The 19,291-nt window shown below is 39.8% G+C and overlaps 1 protein-coding gene across 4 annotated transcripts in view; it reads right to left on the bottom strand.

The window, feature by feature from the left end:
- The window catches only part of adgrl3.1 (adhesion G protein-coupled receptor L3.1), a 433,939-nt gene that overhangs the window by 55,240 nt on the left and 359,408 nt on the right, over nt 1-19,291 (bottom strand). For 3 of the 4 annotated variants that reach the window (XM_060916519.1, XM_060916521.1, XM_060916522.1), the window contains exons 15-17: nt 18,606-18,815; nt 8,240-8,460; nt 6-72 (exon numbers count right to left, since the gene is read on the bottom strand). In XM_060916519.1, the coding sequence (XP_060772502.1) occupies nt 6-72; nt 8,240-8,460; nt 18,606-18,815 (498 nt within the window). The remainder of the gene's footprint in view (nt 1-5; nt 73-8,239; nt 8,461-18,605; nt 18,816-19,291) is intronic. The other variant, XM_060916523.1, reaches the window with a different exon arrangement.

Raw genomic sequence — 19,291 nt, 5'->3', positions numbered from 1 at the left:
CGCACCATTATAATGAGCGTTGCAGGGCCAATGAAACTCCAGATGAAGTAGGTGTCTAACCGCAGCCAGCACCTGTAGACGGCAGACAGGGGAAGCGAGAGAAAGAGAGAAAAGGAGGAGGAGGAGGACAGAGATAGACACAGTGAGCCAGAAATACCTCCCAACCAAAAAGAGCTAATCTCATACATTCCTGTTCATCTTGATGTGATGACTGGAACATGGTTAGAACCTTCTGGAATGTCTCGTGGTGTACAAATTGTTCTGAACATAAATTAGTGACTGACGGCATGTAAGTGAATTATTAAACTCCTCATCTCCTTTAGATCACCTCTAAAGCCCTCTGTGTGTGTGTGTGTGGCCTGAACCAATTGAACAACTAAGCATGCATTACCCATTACCCAGGAGCGGAGTCTGTATGGAAATGAATGCAGAAGCCAAATGAGATTATAAATACTTTATAGTCTCCAACAGGGCTTACAAATGATGTACAGCAGGACAAAGAGACGCAGACAGTACTTTTGTCGTTTATTTCATCGTTTACCAAGCTGATCATGTTTCCAGCCTCCTACTCGATGACATCATCTGTTCTCAAGGGAAAATGCACTACAGCTTCTCTCCACAAGCGCAGGTTGATCAAAAAGTGCCGGATATCAAACAAATGATTATGATTTCTGGGACCTTCAGTGCAAAAAAAAAATACATATATATTTTAACAGATGTTTGAAATTATCTTAATTGTTTGAAATTGCTTTGCTTTTTTTTTTTTTTTTAGCAGGAACCGAAATGCTTTAAATATTTGATAAATGTCTCTCACATATTTCTTGCACTGTCCTGCAAGAAACGTACAGCATATAACACCATGATACTCAGTGATATTCATGATACATGATGTAATAATACTAAGGTTAAGACTTTGGACAATTAATACAAGCCGTTTTGTGATGATGGCTTAGGACTACAATTATCATGTTAACTTTAGAATTTGGTCCATCGTTGTCATGAACAGTTTTGCACTCAAGTCACCATCAATGAACAGTTCAACAAAACTTCAACAAAACAGACTTCATGTTAAAACTATAATGAATTTCCCGGGTACACATTTGTACTTTTTGGCCACACTAATAAAAGCAAGTCATTTACAAATCACGCTATCTGTTATCACCCAGATGAGGATGGGTTCCCTTTTGAGTCTAGTTCCTCTTGAGGTTTCTTCCTCATGACTTCTCAGGGAGTTTTTCCTTGCCACCGTCACCTCAGGCTTCTTCATTAGGGATAAGTTTATTCAGTTATATATTTAAAAAATGTTTTTCTGTCAAGCTGTTTTGCGACAACGTCTATTGTTCAAAACGCTATACAAATAAATTGAAGAATAGAAGAATGTGCCAAATTTAACGCAAACAGTGCTACCATCATGGTGATGATAATTAGAAAGTGATTAAATATAGTTTTTATCCCCTGCCCAAACGAAGTTTGGGGGGGGATGTAGAAACGGGTTCCGTCTGTCTGTTCGTCTGGTCAAGTTTTCATTTTCGGGCCATATCTTTAAAACTACTGAAGATATCTTCATGAAACTTTGTATACATATCAAGCAACATGTGAACTGGCAGCTTTTGCTATTTGGATTTTTGGAAAAAAGTATTTTTCAAATTTTTACATAGAAAATAGATTGTGACTTAGTTTTGAAGAGTAATGTTCGTTTCCGGAGCGTATATCCAAAACTATTCAAGATACGGATTTGAAACTCGGTATACATGTTAACAAGGTGATGTAGATGTGCCTTTTCATACTAAGAAATTTGAGAAATTTAAAATGTTCATGTTTCCATAGAAACAATTTCAGACTTAGTCTCTCACGTTAGTCTTGGGGTAGGTTTTGTTTCCGGAGCAGAACTTGAAAACTATGAGTGGTATGGTCTTGAAAGTTGGTATATGTGTTGATTAAGTAATGTATATGTGCCTTTTGATACTAAGAAATGTGAGAAATTTTAATTTTTAGCTCACCTGGACCAAAGGTCTGGTGGCCTTATGCCATGGGCTGCTGAGGTCAGTGTAGGATTGGGTTCCTGCAGCAGAACTTGAAAAATGTGACAAATATCATCTTGAAACTTGGTATGTAGTTGGTATATAGGGTAGGGGATATAGATGACTCTGTCTTCTTGTTTCTTTTTTTTTGTGGTTGTTCCATACTCATCAGTGTTCAGATGCCTTCTAACACTCTGAGCAGCAGATCAACAAAGAAAAATGTGGGCCAGGTGGATATTAGATAACCGATTTCTCAAAGAAAGATGCTGAAAATGTACTAAACATCCACCAATCCACCATGCAGCTGGGTTTTCACGACTGCCACTGCTAGTGAGGAGTTTACCAACTGCACAGTTAGTAATATTATTACACCCTCCCCTAGCTTCCTGTCTTTTTTTGCTATCGAGTACCAAAAGCAAAGCTGTCACCCTGAGCCCATGTCCCTTGTCCTCTTTCTAATTTTTATATTGTCAAGAAGTAAAGGAAATGGATTTAAGGTGCTGAGTACAGCAATCTAATACTTTGTTTCGTGCTAATGTTATTAGTAAATCTGCACTATGAAAGGAGGTGTTGCACATATTGGGTGACAGTAATTTCAGTGTGTGACTTATTACTATTCTTGCCACGGTTGACTGGGTCCCGAAAACAGACAGGTGGCCGATTGTTTGTGTCATTGTGCCGCGGTGTAATCAAATAATTCTTATAAATTCAGAATATTGTTGTTTCACAGCAGGATGGTGAGTTGTTTGTTGTGGCAGGCCCTGACAGAGTTAGATAATGGACAATGATCAATGCCCAAATAGTCTGGGATCAGAGCATCTTCGACAAGCAATTAAGAAGCCTTGCCCTAACTGCAACATAAGTAGAGCATGGAGTGAAGTGAACAGCAGGCACAGCTGCGGAGCATTCTAGGAAGAATGACCTCAGCATACTGGCAGGTTCACAGAGGGTCGGACACTCTTATTAGTGTGCATGCTTCATTTGTATGCAAGCAAGCTGAACGTTTCACACTATGGTGCAAAACAATGGGCATGAAAGCCCTATCTTTCACTGTAAACTACAATTTTGTAGAGCCGGTTACAAGTGTGCATTTCAGCTAGCAGATACGGTATGTCTACGCATTTGCTGCTGGGAGCATATAATCTAGTCAAACTTTTCTTAAAACATGTGCAACAAATCAGACTTCCATGCAAAACGAAGGTCCACTACTGGGATCTTGACTTGGTGGTTTGTGTAACTTGTCATGTTATGAACCAATGGAAAATCTGAATATAAAGTGTTCATTGTTCAGTATATTGCTCCAGCCTTGCAGGCATTATCGGTCAGCATGCAATTTCTGTGATGGAAACTAAAAATATGTCCCACTATGTCTGAAACCAGCAATTCTGCTAATGATATTGGTGCTGCAACATTAAAAAAACAACAACAGAGTTTTGGACTTTTATTGTTTGTGAACATGTAAATTTGCTAAATCTCATCGTGCATGGCTTATAGGCAACTTGGCGCTATCAGCTCGTACAACTCAATTTCATGGAATAACTGTTTCATATAAAATATATATATAGTTTCATATAGTGTTGAACTGTGCCATGTGACTGGTTATACCTTTTGGAGATACACTGGTGTTTGAAAGTTTGTGAACCCTTTGGAATGTTCTATATTTCTGCATAAATATGACCTAAAACATCATCAGATTTTCACACAAGTCCTAAAAGTAGATAAAGAGAACCCAGTTAAACAAATGAGACAAAAAATATTATACTTGGTCATTTATTTATTGAGGAAAATGATCCAATATTACATATCTGTGAGTGGCAAAAGTACAGTATGCGAACCTTTGCTTTCAGTATCTGGTGTGACCCCCTTGTGCAGCAATAACTGCAACTAAACGTTTCCGGTAATCAGTCCTGCACACTGGCTTGGAGGAATTTTAGCCCATTCCTCTGTACAGAACAGCTTCAACTTTGGGATGTTGGTGGGTTTCCTCACATAAACTGCTCGCTTCAGGTCCTTCCACAACATTTCGATTGGATTAAGGTCAGGACTTTGACTTGGCCATTCCAAAACTTTAACTTTATTCTTCTTTAACCATTCTTTGGTAGAATGACTTGTATGCTTAAGGTCGTTGTCTTGCTGCATGACCCACCTTCTCTTGAGATTCAGTTCATGGACAGATGTCCTGATATTTTCCTTTAGAATTCGCTGGTATAATTCAGAATTCATTGTTCCATCAATGATGGCAAGCCGTCCTGGCCCAGATGCAGCAAAACAGGCCCAAACCATGATACTACCACCACCATGTTTCATAGATAGGATAAGGTTCTTATGCTGGAATGCAGTGTTTTCCTTTCCCCAAACATTACGCTTCTCATTTAAACCAAAAATTTCTATTTTGGTCTCATCCATCCACAAAACATTTTTCCAATAGCCTTCTGGCTTGTCCACATGATCTTTAGCAAACTGCAGATGAGCAGCAATGTTCTTTTTGGAGAGCAGTGGCTTTTCTCCTTGCGACCCTGCCATGCACACCATTGTTGTTCAGTGTTCTCCTGATGGTGGACTCATGAACATTAACATTAGCCAATGTGAGAGAGGCCTTCAGTTGCTTAGAAGTTACCCTGGGGTCATTTGTGACCTCGCCGACTATTATACGCCTTGCTCTTGGAGTGATCTTTGTTGGTCAACCACTCCTAGAGAGGGTAACAATGGTCTTGAATTTCCTCCATTTGTACACAATCTGTCTGACTGTGGATTGGTGGAGTCCAAACTCTTTAGAGATGGTTTTGTAACCTTATCCAACCTGTTGAGCATCAACAACGCTTTTTCTGAGGTCCTCAGATATCTCCTTTGTTCATGCCATGATGCACTTCCACAAACATGCATTGTGAAGATCAGACTTTGATAGATCCCTGTTCTTTCAATGAAACAGGGTGCCCACTCACACCTGATTGTCATCCCATTGATTGAAAACACCTGACTCTAATTTCACCTTCAAATTAACTGCTAAACCTAGAGATTCACATACTTTTGCCACTCACAGATATGTAATATTGGATCATTTTCCTCAATAAATAAATGACCAAGTATCATATTTTTGTCTCATTTGTTTAACTGGGTTCCCTTTATCTACTTTTAGGACTTGTGTGAAAATCTCATGATGTTTTAGGTCATATTTATGCAGAAATATAGAAAATTCCAAAGGGTTCACAAACTTTCAAGCACCACTGTAAGCTTGTGATTACTGATGCCCCTTTTCCACCAAAGCAGTTCCAGGGCTGGTTCGGGGCCAGTGCTTAGTTTGGAACCAGGCTTTCTGTTTCCACTGACAAAGAACTGGCTCTGGGGCCAGAAAAACTGGTTCCAGGCTAGCACCAACTCTTTGCTGGGCCAGAGTAGAGGTCTGCGCGGGACGGAATTTTCAGTTCCGCGCCCGCCCGCTCCCGCATTGTGCAGTCCCGCTCCCGCCCGCTCCCACAAAGAATTATGATTTTCAGTCCCGCTCCCGTCCGCACCCGTCATATTTTGTCCCGCTCCCGCCCGCAAATCCCACATGATGCAGACGTTCGCATTATTTCTCACGAAAGTTCTTGTCATTGGCTTGGGGAATTAAACATGCTGAGCTTAGCTGAGCTCTCCACTGACCGATCCTTCACCTAGCACACGTAGCGAGGGTGCGCGTTGCCAGGCGGCATGCGCAGCTGAGGCTTTACAGAGATACCCATTGTGAGCTTCACTAGAGGAGCTCTGCTCTTCTGCCATGATCGGAGATCTCAAACACGGAAGAGTGGAAAGGAATCGGAAACATACGCGAGATTAGACCACATCTGCAAATTTAGGCATCTTAAAATGTTTTTATTAATGCCAAATAAAATATCCAGCACAAATTATATATGATAGACATAAATTAATAATTTATAAATTTTATTTTAAACACGTTTTTAGTTAGCGGGCCTGCAGCTTATCACCGCTCCCGCCCACTCCCGCATTGTGCACTCCCCCTCCCACCCGCGCCCGCAATGAGCTTTCAAAATTTGTCCCGCGCCGCACTGCTTTGCATTGGGTCCCGCGGGACTCCCGCGGGAGTGCAGGGCTCTAGGCCAGAGGAAAGAACCGCTTACGTCAGCGGGGGGGCGGAGTTGTTAAGACCAACAACAATAACAAGACCACGAAAGATCACCATTTTTAAGCGACAAGAAACAGCAGCTGTACAAACGCGAAGTCAGCCATTATTATTATTGTTGTTGTTGCTGCTGCTTCTTCTGTGTTGTTTTTGCTTCGATATTCGCGCCAAGGTTTATGCAAACGTAGCGACGTAACTGACGTATACAGCGACGTAACTGACGTATACAGCGGCATAATGACGTGTCTTCCCTTAGCACCCCGAGCTATGGAAAAGCAAACTGGTTCTCAGCTGGCTCGCAAGTTGAACGAGTTGTGAACCAGCACCAGCACTGGCCCCGAACCAGCCCTGGAACTGATTTGGTGGAAAAGGGGTATGAGTGGTTTCTGAGTTCTACAACCCCCAAATCAGAAAAAGTTGGGATGGTATGGAAAATGCAAATTTAAAAATAAAGCAGTGATTTCTAAATTTATTTTGACTTGCATTTCATTACAGACAGAATGAACCCAAGATATTTCATGTTTTTTTTTTCTGTTAAACTTCATTTCATTTGTTAATATACATCCATTCCTGCATTTCAGGCCTGCAACACATTCCAAAAAAGTTGGTACGGGGGCAATTTAGGGCTAGTAATAAGGTAAAACAATTAAATAATGATGTGATTTGAAACAGGTGATGTCAACAAGTGACTGTAATCATGAGCTTGTATAAAATAAAGACCCGTCATTCATCTATAGCTGATAGAACCACATGGGTTCGGGATTACTTTGGCAAACCTTTGTCAAGCTCTACAATACAGAGTTACATTCACAAATACCAGTTAAAAATTTACTGTACAAAAAGGAAGCCTTATGCTAACTGTGTCCAGAAGCGCCGTCGACTTTTCTGGGCTCGGAGGCATCTGGGATGGACCATCACACAGTGGAAATGTGTGTTGTTACAGATGAATCTGTATTCCAGGTCTTTTTTTATAAGAAAGGGACACCGTGTGCTCTGGACCAAAGACAAAAAGGACCTATCCAGAGGTAATTACACTTCTGTGATGAAGCATTAATGCAGAAAAGTACATTGAGTTTTTGCTGCCTTCATGCTACCTTTTCCAGGAAGATTTCACCAAGACAGTGAAAAACCACATTCTGCACACATTACAAAGGCATGGCTGTGGAAGAAGAGGGTGCTTGTCTCCTCTGTCCCCAATAGAGAATGAATCGAAAAATATGACAACAATGACCCTGTACTGTTGTACAACTTAAGACCTGTTTGCAGGAAGAATGGGATAAAATAACACCTGAAACGCTTCATCACTTGGTGTCTTTAGTCTATAAAATTATTTTAAGTGTTGTGAGAAGGAACGGAAACATTATAAAGTGGTAAATGCTTTACCATCTCAGCAATTTTTTTAAACGTGTTACAAGAATCAAAATGGAAATGTGTTTATTTAGAAAAAAAAAACAATAAAGTTCATGAGGTAAAACATCAAATAATGTGCTGTTTTGAGTGTGATACAAATTAACAAATCATTGTTTTCAGTTTTAATTTCAATCTCAACATACTCATCTCATCTCATTATCTCTAGCCGCTTTATCCTGTTCTACTGGGTCGCAGGCAAGCTGGAGCCTATCCCAGCTGACTACGGGCGAAAGGCGGGGTACACCCTGGACAAGTCGCCAGGTCATCACAGGGCTGACACATAGACAACCATTCACACTCACATTCACACCTACGGTCAATTTAGAGTCACCAGTTAACCTAACCTATGCAGGTTAGGTTAACTGGTGACTCTAAATTGACCGTAGGTGTGAATGTCTTTGGACTGTGGGGGAAACCGGAGCACCTGGAGGAAACCCACGCGGACACGGGGAGAACATGCAAACTCCGCACAGAAAGGCCCTCGCCGGCCACGGGGCTTGAACCCGGACCTTCTTGCTGTGAGGCAACAGCGCTAACCACTACACCACCGTGCATCTCAACATACTGTCCCAACTTTTTCTGATTTGGGGTTGTAAGATTTAAAGATTCAGAAAATAAGATTGTTACTGGTCTTCTTTTTGAGATTTTGAGCATGATTCTTGTATTAATGTCCTGCGTGTGTACTCACACATGGTTTGTGCCGTAGCTGCGATAGTCAACGGCAGCCGACACGGCCACGATGAGCGCAGGTACACCGTAGCCGGTGAGGTAGAAATACTTGGTGCGAGAATACTCGCTCTCGAACACTTCCACCAGCATGATGTAGAGCTGCACGCCTTCCAGAAACATCCATGTGAATGCAGCCAGGAAGAAGAAGTGAAGCAGAGCAGCGAACACTGCACATGCGATCTGAGAAACACAACCACAAACGCTATGACTGTAAGAATATATGATATTTTCGATATGTTGTTCCATTATTTTTAGTTTATACAGTAGGCTATGTATGTATATCAGTCATAAACATATTTCCAAATGCAGCAGATCCCAAAAGTCTAAGAAAAGGTATAAACCTATTACAAGGCACTTAACGTCCTGATTAAAAATGCAAAGTTTCTGAAAGAAGCATTTAACAGGTAAATATATCAAAAACAGTAGGAATAATTATACACACATTTGGATTCAGCCAATTTAAGTCATTAAACATTTATACAAGCTGATTTTGAGAATGTGCGCGTGTGCACGGACACACGCACAATCACCTACTATGATGCTATTAGTCTATAATTCATGTCTTGATTACAATTTTAAAGCAGGTCTCACTTAAATAAGTTTCCTCAATGGATTTTCCACATTACTGCTCTCACACACTCGCACTCTCTGAGGATGTGAGCAGGTTTTCCGTTATTAACAGGAGGTCAGAGAGCCACTCCACTCAGGTAATTAATGACAGCCAGGCGCCAATCCTAACCACTTACGGGACGGTGTGTGGGGTATGTGTGTGTGTGTGTGTGTGTGTGTGTGTGTGTGTGTGTGTATGCTTCCCAACCCCTCTAAAAACAGATATACACAATTCCCTGATACAATTAAGAGGCTTGCCGGCAGAGTAACTTCAGGATATGTCATTATTTATCAATATAATACCATTAATAGATATGGGAAGACTTTGTACACTGTACTTACATACTGTTATAACTGTAAGTGTAATAACCGCTCATAAAGCTCATGAAGTCGAACACATTTGAGTTGTCAAAAGTCGTAAACTGAAACTTTACTATCATGAGGCTACTATTCTTACTATCTTTCTGACTATTCTTACTGATCTCTTACTTTGTGTGGAATTTTTGGTGACACTTAAGGGTCATAATTCATCACTAATAAGTGCACACAAGTAATAATACAGTAGCAGCTTTATAGTGCTTCATTTTTGTAACCCTTTAATTGTGCTCTACAATCTAAAATTCTGGTAAATACTTTACATCCATCCAATAACTCTTTACCCCTTAAAGCAGTTGCTACAGCCACCCTTGTATATGTATATACTGTTCACCCTGAGAACATATTTACAAGAAAAAAAGTCTAAAGACAAGGTTTTAGACAAGGCATCATATGTCGTCATTATGGGATATACACAGGGTCGTCATATGTCGTCATTAAGGGATATACACGGGGTCGTCATATGTCGTCATTAAGGGGTAAAGAGTTAATGCATGGATCCCATTAATTCCCATTTCCAGAAACAGTAAGGGAAAGTAGCACCTACAATAAGTGTAAAATGTTAGCAAATAATATGTATGAATATTAAGAATAATTTTCTGTCAAACTAATATTCAAGAGATCCATATTGCATGTGTATTCTTATGCAACATAGTATGCAATTATCCAAGTAACAAAGGACTGGATAAAAAGGAATTGGATTTTAATGGACAAGCGGCGGCTACAATTATTGACGCCTTAATGATCTTTTGGCTGTTGCAAAAGTAGAAAAGACTTTCAATACCTAAATTGTGCATGAATAATTATTCAAACTTCCACGGGGGAAAAAAAAAAAAAAGAGTTGATTCCTGATTATTTAGCGTATCAGATCACGTGACACTGTTCCAGAATTATCAACACCTTTGTTCACAGTTATCGACACCGTTCCACAATTATCGACAACCAGATTATTATTTATTTAAAAAAAAATAATTGGTATGTGGTATTAAGTTAACAAAACATTTTTTATTTAAAATTTTTTACATAGACTTATATTTACTACAAAATATCTTTTATATAAATATATCGATGTCTGTGCTTATGTAAATGAGGAAGTGGGGGCGTCGTGGATAAGGTGCCATACCATAAATCCGGGAACCCGGGTTCGATTCCGACCCGAGGTCATTTCCCGATCCCTCCCCGTCTCTCTCTCCCACTCATTTCCTGTCTCTACACTGTTCTATCCAATAAAGGTGGAAAAAAAAAACCCAAAAAAATCTTTAAAAAAAAATGAGGAAGTAATTCTAATGTTTGTAAACAAATGAACTGATAATGTTTAACCTGTGCCAGAGAATCTTTTTGTTTCACTTTCTAAGTATTTTCATAGATCTCATCTCATCTCATTATCTCTAGCCGCGTTATCCTGTTTTACAGGGTCACAGGCAAGCTGGAGCCTATCCCAGCTGACTACGGGCGAAAGGCGGGGTACACCCTGGACAAGTCGCCAGGTCATCACAGGGCTGACACATAGACACAGACAACCATTCACACTCACATTCACACCTACGGTCAATTTAGAGTCACCAGTTAACCTAACCTGCATGTCTTTGGACTGTGGGGGAAACCGGAGCACCCGGAGGAAACCCACGCGGACACGGGGAGAACATGCAAACTCCGCACAGAAAGGCCCTCGCCGGCCACGGGGCTCGAACCCGGACCTTCTTGCTGTGAGGCGACAGCGCTAACCACTACACCACCGTGCCGCCCCATTTTCATAGATCACATTTTATTAATCATTCGTTGTTGTTTGTATTAATTTATAGTTTTGTCGTTTACCAATAAATGTCAACAGGGAATTGACATTGTAACCGCATGAAAATCCAGGTCAAAGGTTGCATGTCATTCCTCGAACCAAAATATAAAATGTCGACTGATATGTGGTAGATATTTACAACAAACTGCAAAAAAAAAAAACTTAATGGAATAGAAAAATCTGAATATTTCAAGCATGTAATTTTTTATATGCTAGGAATTTAATTCTGGTCTCATTCTATTTACTGCAATATAATTCCAAATACTCTATAATCATTCCATTCTGTTATGAATCAGAAAAAAATGATTATAAATCACAGCACTTTTATTTTTTTAAAGTGCTTCACCTACTTCAACAATGTTACACAAAGATCGATCCATAACAGTTGTAAATGTCATTTAATTCCACAGGGTGTCGATAATGGTGGACACCGGTGAAAGTGATCACTATTATCGACACCTCACGTGACTTCTCAAACGCATGTTTAGATACAAAATGGCGACTGTCAAATGAAAGAGTCAGAAACAAAGTAGGTTTCGACAAGGAGATCATGAAATATTGGTGAAATTGATCAGTAAAAACATGTCCATGATCTTTCCAACATGCTTACCTGCGATGATAACGTCCGGGTTTTCCTCAGATTGCTGATCGTGCTAAAAAAATTCCATCTCAGGTAACGAGCTGTGTCATCAGATGACAAGATCAAAGGGCGAGGCGGGTCTTCCGGTTGATTAATTAACCGATAATAACTGTTGTAACTGAAACTCACCTTTGTAAAATTGTTTTTTATTGATAAATCTGAAAAGGTGTTGATAATTATGGACTGTCGATAATTGTAGCTCTCATTCTCATTATCTCTAGCTGCTTTATCCTGTTCTACAGGGTCGCAGGCAAGCTGGAGCCTATCCCAGCTGACTACAGGCGAAAGGCTGCTGCCCTGTTTATAATATTGCATATAATGTATTTATATCCCTCATCAAGGATGGCTCACATGACATAAAATAGTTCCACCAGTGACATCCAAAAAAAAAAAAAGGATATAGTGTGAGTCAGTCATGGTATATGCTATGTACATATCATGATCATGCCTAGTAAGGCAGGTGACAGCATGGTACATTGCACACGTGCAGGCCAAAGGTTGCTTTACAACAAACATGGCTGCCTCCAGTGAGTTTATGCCGAGATTCAATCTTAACACTTTTAGCTTGGAATTTTTTGATGAGGGATATAAATGAAATATACCATGCACTTAGAGGCTCTGATAAATACTGCACCCCTCACAAAACACTATTATGCCAGTCACTTCAGAGAATCCATAATTTCAACCAGAGCCTCTCAGTGCATGGTATATTTGATTATTATACCACAGCACTATCAGTAGGTGTTGATTAATTCTGTAGTACATTAGCTCTGGCAATAGTTGCCACAGGTTTATATAAATGTGCTTGTTCTAATGTGTTTTCATTTATATAGTAAGAACTTCCACCAGGACTTGTTTGGTGGAGACCCCACTTAATATAAATCTAATCGTAGTAACAGATTACCAGTTACAAGTAACTGATTAAAAATGTGCTATTATTCATAAAAAATAATAATAATAATAGTGAAGTGTCTGGAAGGAAATGCTGATATAAAATGTATGGAAGGAGTCTCCAGTGTCAGAGCTTTGTTAAGGTTAGTAAGTTTACTGACATGGGAACGTCTTCAAGATAGAGCACTTTACACTTTGTGGTTTCTTGGTAATGTGACAAAGAGCTTTTTCCTTGTTGTTATCAAGAGAGAGGCTGGTGACAGAATGTTTATAGCTGATATACAGTCATGGCAAAAAGAAAGTACACCCTCCTACAATTCTATGCTTTTATTTATAGGAGCATGAATAATTATTATCTGGTCCTCACCAACTTCTATAAACTAACAAATAACCTCAGGTGACATCAAAACAACCAAAAAGATTTCGACATGTAGTCTTTTTTTCATAAAAGCAAACCAATGTTCAGACACCAGGTGGGAAAAAATAAGTGCACCCTTCCTATTTCCACAATGATGAAGAGTAATTAGCAGTCAGGTGTTATTAATGAAATGTACAAGATTAGTTAATGATCAAGACGTGTGACTACCTCTATTAAAGCAGAACTTTGACAGGTTGGTGTTCTGGAGCACCCCGAAGGGTGTCTACATCATGCCAAGGACAAAAGACATCAGCCACGATTTTAGATAAGCAGTTGTTGCTGCTCATCAATCTGGGAAGGGTTATAAGGCCATCTCCAAACAATTTGAAATTCACTATTCTGCAGTGAAAAGGACTGTTTACAAATGGACAGCCTTCAGAACAGCTGCCAATCTTCCCAGGAGTAGGCATCCCAGCAAATTCAGGCCAAATTAAACTGTTTTATATATATATATATATATATATATATATATATATATATATATATATATATATATATATATACCCAGTGGTGCTTGAAAGTTTGTGAACCCTTTAGAATTTTCTAGATTTCTGCATAAATATGACCTAAAACATCATCAGATTTTCACACAAGTCCTAAAAGTGGATAAAGAGAACCCAGTTAAACAAATGAGACAAAAATATTATACTTGGTCATTTATTTATTGAGGAAAATGATCCAATATTACATATCTGTGAGTGGCAAAAGTATGTGAACCTCTAGGATTAGCAGTTAATTTGAAGGTGAAATTAGAGTCAGGTGTTTTCAATCAATGGGATGACAATCAGGTGTGAGTGGGCACCCTATTTTATTTAAAGAACAGGGATCTATCAAAGTCTGATCTTCACAACACATGTTTGTGGGAGTGTATCATGGCATGAACAAAGGAGATTTCTGAGGACCTCAGAAAAAGGGTTGTTGATGCTCATCAGGTTGATAAAGGTTATAAAACCATCTCTAAAGAGTTTGGACTCCACCAATCCACAGTCAGACAGATTGTGTACAAATGGAGGAAATTCAAGACCATTGTTACCCTCCCCAGTAGTGGTTGACCAACAAAGATCACTCCAAGAGCAAGGCGTGTAATAGTCGGCAAGGTCACAAAGGACCCCAGGGTAACTTCTAAGTAACTGAAGGCCTCTCTCACATTGGCTAATGTTAATGTTCATGTGTCCAGCATCAGGAGAACACTGAACAACAGTGGTGTGCATGGCAGGGTTGCAAGGAGAAAGCCACTGCTCTCCAAAAAGAACATTGCTGCTCGTCTGCAGTTTGCTAAAGATCACGTGGACAAGCCAGAAGGCTATTGGAAAAATACTTTGTGGATAGATAAGACCAAAATAGAACTTTTTGGTTTAAATGAGAAGCGTTATGTTTGGAGAAAGGAAAACACTGCATTCCAGCATAAGAACCTTATCCCATCTGTGAAACATGGTGGTGGTAGTATCATGGTTTGGGCCTGTTTTGCTGCATCTGGGCCAGGACGGCTTGACATCATTGATGGAACAATGAATTCTGAATTATACCAGTGAATTCTAAAGGAAAACGTTAGGACATCTGTCCATGAACTGAAGCTCAAGAGAAGGTGGGTCATGCAGCAAGACAACGACCCTAAGCACACAAGTCGTTCTACCAAAGAATGGTTAAAGAAGAATAAAGTTAATGTTTTGGAATGGCCAAGTCAAAGTCCTGACCTTAATCCAATGGAAATGTTGTGGAAGGACCTGAAGCGAGCAGTTCATGTGAGGAAACTCACCAACATCACAGAGTTGAAGCTGTTCTGTACGGAGGAATGGGCTAAAATTCCTCCAAGCCAGTGTGCAGGACTGATCAACAGTTACCGCAAACGTTTAGTTGCAGTTATTGCTGCACAAGGGGGTCACACCAGATACTGAAAGCAAAGGTTCACATACTTTTGCCACTCACAGATATGTAATATTGGATCATTTTCCTCAATAAATAAATGACCAAGTATAATCTTTTTGTCTCATTTGTTTAACTGGGTTCTCTTTATCTACTTTTAGGACTTGTGTGAAAATCTGATGATGTTTTAGGTCATATTTATGCAGAAACAGAAAATTCTAAAGGGTTCACAAACTTTCAAGCACCACTGTATATATATATATATATATATATATATATATATATATATATACACCAAAAATAGCTTCAAAATGACAAGATGAAATGTTTCAACATTAAAAAATTACTATAAGTAGCAATAAGCCAAAATAAATGAAAAAGTCAATATTTGATGTGAAACGACCCTTTGCTTAAAAAAAAACATATATATACATTATATATATATATATATATACATTATATATATATATATATATATATATATATATATATATATATATATATATATATATATATAAAGTCGTCTCAGGTACGAGTGCAGTTTTAAGCTGGAGGTTTTACTGAGCATCTTGCAGAACCAGCCACAGTTCTTCTGGATACTTTGTCAAACTCGCTTCTTAATTTTGCACCAAAACCCAGTAGCCTTCATTATATTTTCTTTTTTTAATCTGAAAAATGCTCTCTTATGTAATAAGCTGCTCAGATAATTTTAATTTTGTGCTGGAAAACAAATGTTTGAACTCAAAGGTTTTTGTACTGACTCGATAATGTAGAAGTCATAAAATATAACAAAGCTTGTATGAAAAAAAAATAGGGTGCCTAAGACTTTTGCGCAGTTATACACACACACACACACACACACACACACACACACACACACACACACACACACACACACACAAAACAAGATCTAAATTGTTCATGTTCATAACCACACTAACAGACAGTGACTGAACTAGGTTTGCAAAACTGCATCTGAACAAACCACACACATTCTGGAACAATTCTTTGGACTGATGACACCAAGGTTTGGTCATCATGTTTGGTCATCATGTTTGGTCATCATGCCCAGCACCATCATCAAACAAAACACAGCGCATCACCACAAACAACTCAAACCAAATGTCCAGCATGGTGCTGAAGAGTTTATAATTCGGGCTTGCTTCGCAGGCACAGGACCTGGGAAACTTGCAGTCATTGACACAACAATGACCTCCACTTTCCCAGAATATTCTTGAGACAAATGTACGGCCATCTATCCAGGAGTATAAGCTGAGCCAAAATTGGGTCATGCAACAGGACGATGAACCAAACAACACCAGCGAATCGACATCTAAACGATTAAGAAAAAAATATCCAGATGCTGGAATGGCCAAGTCAATGTCCAGACCTCAACACTATTGAGATACCATGGTGGAATGTTAAGATAGCTGTACATGAACGATTGCCCTCAAACATCAGTGAACTGAACCAATGCTGTGAAGAAGAGTGGGCCAAAATTCTTCCAGAATGATGAGAGACTTGACTACTACTGAAGATTTTTACTTCAAATTATTCTTGCTAAAGCTGATTCTACACATTACTGAACTATTAGGTGTGTTTATTTTTTCCCATTTGGTTTCTGAATGCTAGTTAACTTTTTGGGACAAAATGATTACATATTGAAATTTGTGTGTGTGTATGTGGGGGTTTCTTGTCACTTGAGGTTATTTGTTTGCTTTTAAAAGTTGATGAGGACCACAACATTGTTATTTCGGCTCTGATGAATAAAAATAGAGGATTGAAGGGGGGTGTATTTTCTTTTTAATATATAACTTGTTTTCCAGCTGTTCGACAATGTTAACTGTAACCGTAAACAGATAAAATGCACAATGTGTTGTACTTTAATTAACAGAAATTACAATAATTGGAAAAAGGCTGTGGTATAAGAGAACTTAAAAGCTTTGGGATGTGCTGTTACTGGGGAATAGTCAACTCATATCTGTAATAATATATGGGGTGGTAACAATCAGGGCTTTGAACCAGAATTTTTTTCCTATTGGTTCGTTCCGAACAGAAACGGAATTTTAACGTTTCCGGTTTTGGGTTCCACCATTAAATAGACGTTCCCGAACCGGTTAGAACAAAAAAAATTAGTTCCCGGAACGGTTAATTACGTTCCCTGTCAGCTGTTTAACAAATGGCTATAAAATTATGTCTCTGTCTCATCCAGCTTAAGCCAAATGTAGGCTAATTCTATTACAACCTTCATTAAATAAGACAAGAAATAATTCAAAACAATTATTATTTCAAATGTTGGCGATTTGGATTCTCAGTATGTCTTCCCATCTACACAAACAGAAAAAGTGCCAAAAATGAAAGATAATTCGTTTAGTGTGTTACCAAAGGCTAGTCAGGCCCTATGCATTTATAGGCTAACAGAGGTTAACGTCATTTAATGTTTGCGAACCTCTCATTAACGTGGACAAATATATTGATATCGTGTTTGAAATTGACGTTTTTGAATAACGATAGACTGCAATATTTACCTCTTATTTAAGATGTGGAGGCGTGATAGTAGTCCACCCTCCCGCTCTCTCCATTCAGTCAGCGAACGTCACACAGGAAGTGAACCCCAGCGGGTCATAGACAGTGTTGCCAGATACTGCTGACGTTTTCCAGCCCAAAACATGTTCAAATCCGCCAAAATGCACTTAAAACCGCCCAATCTGGCAACACTGGTCATAGAAACTTGCGCAGGAGAAGAATGACTTTTTTATTTGTAGGCTACGGAAACTTTGAGGAACGAAATAAAAACCGGTATTAACCGTGTGGCAGCGGGGGCGTGGTCAAGCGCCAGTCTGTGACAGGAGGGCAGAGTTGGGGAAGGTAAGTGGCAGAATCGCTTCACCTGAGTGTGATTAACCTATGTTTTGTGTGTGTTCTCCCCAGTAAACCGCGCCCTATTTAAGGAGGGAGAGTGAGAGCAGAGGGGAGCTCATCCCCGGACGAGACGCTGTGTGTGTGTGTGTCTCTCTCTATTTTGGAAAATTATTGTTAGACTGAAAAGTGTGGCAATAAAGCCTATACACAAACCTGATCTCTGTCCTGCCGTCCTCTGTGCTCCACCCACTCGTACGGAACTGCCACAGTGGTGCCGAAACCCGGGGAAAGGTGGAGCACAGAGGACGGCAGGACAGAGATCAGGTTTGTGTATAGGCTTTATTGCCACACTTTTCAGTCTAACAATAATTTTCCAAAATAGAGAGAGACACACACACACAGCGTCTCGTCCGGGGATGAGCTCCCCTCTGCTCTCACTCTCCCTCCTTAAATAGGGCGCGGTTTACTGGGGAGAACACACACAAAACATAGGTTAATCACACTCAGGTGAAGCGATTCTGCCACTTACCTTCCCCAACTCCGCCCTCCTGTCACAGACCGGCGCTTGACCACGCCCCCGCTGCCACAAACCGGTTACCATTATTTTTAATAAGCGTTTCTGTTCCGGAACATAAAAAATAATAAAGTTTCTGGTTTCACTTCTGTTCCATGTGAAATAGAAAAAGTTCCCGGTTTTCGTTTTCGTTCCTTGAATCGGTTCAAAGCCCTGGTAACAATGCTGTGCACTAGGCTGGACAACACCACCTCATTGTTTATTATTTTCCTGTAACAGCATACCCCATAGTGTTTTATTCCTTACATAGATCATGGTGACTAAATTACTCTGTGTGTGTGTGTGTGTGCGCATGTCTTACAGGCTGGTCTGAACGGTAGATGCCGACGAGGAATAGCATTTCTGCGATGAATAGTGAAATGCACAGGTTCTTGTGGATGGTGTTACGGTCGCTCTGCAGGCCACGGAAGAAGCAGAAGGTGAAGATGCAGATGAGCAGACAGACGAGTGAGAGTAGAATCCCCACCCACGTGATCATATCCAACAAGGTTGTTTGCATCTGATCTGCCTGCTGTGAGAGAGAGAGAGAGAGAGAGAGAGAGAGAGAGAGAGAGACGAAGGAGAGAATTCCGTGGGTGTGAGGTTAAGAGAGAGAAGGGAAGATGAAACACAGATGTAATGAGAAAGGGGAAAGGGAAGAAAATAAAGAGAGCAAAAAGGGGCACAACTGAGAGGAGAAAGAACATTTCGATTTAAAAAGAGAACAGGAATGAAAGGTGGGCAGAGTGAGAGGGAAAGGCAAGAAAGAGGAACACCATGAAACGAGATCAAAAATTATAGCGAAATAGAGGGAATTGGAGATAATTGCTGTCAAATGTTGTCCTCAGACAAACAAATCACGCACGAAAAGAATGGAGTAAAATGAAAACAAGTCCAGTCTGAAAACAGTCTTTTGTAAATTCAGCTCAAATCCGTTCCTCTCATTCCCCTTAAAAACTACGTGTGTGAAATTAGCCAGGTTTCCATTGCAGTGTTATGCAAAATAGA

The sequence above is a fragment of the Neoarius graeffei genome, chromosome 3 (genome assembly GCF_027579695.1).
Source record: "Neoarius graeffei isolate fNeoGra1 chromosome 3, fNeoGra1.pri, whole genome shotgun sequence".
In the NCBI taxonomy this organism is placed as follows: domain Eukaryota; kingdom Metazoa; phylum Chordata; class Actinopteri; order Siluriformes; family Ariidae; genus Neoarius; species Neoarius graeffei.
The sequence above is the reverse complement of the archived record's forward strand: the minus strand, read 5'-3'. Positions and strand labels throughout refer to the sequence as shown.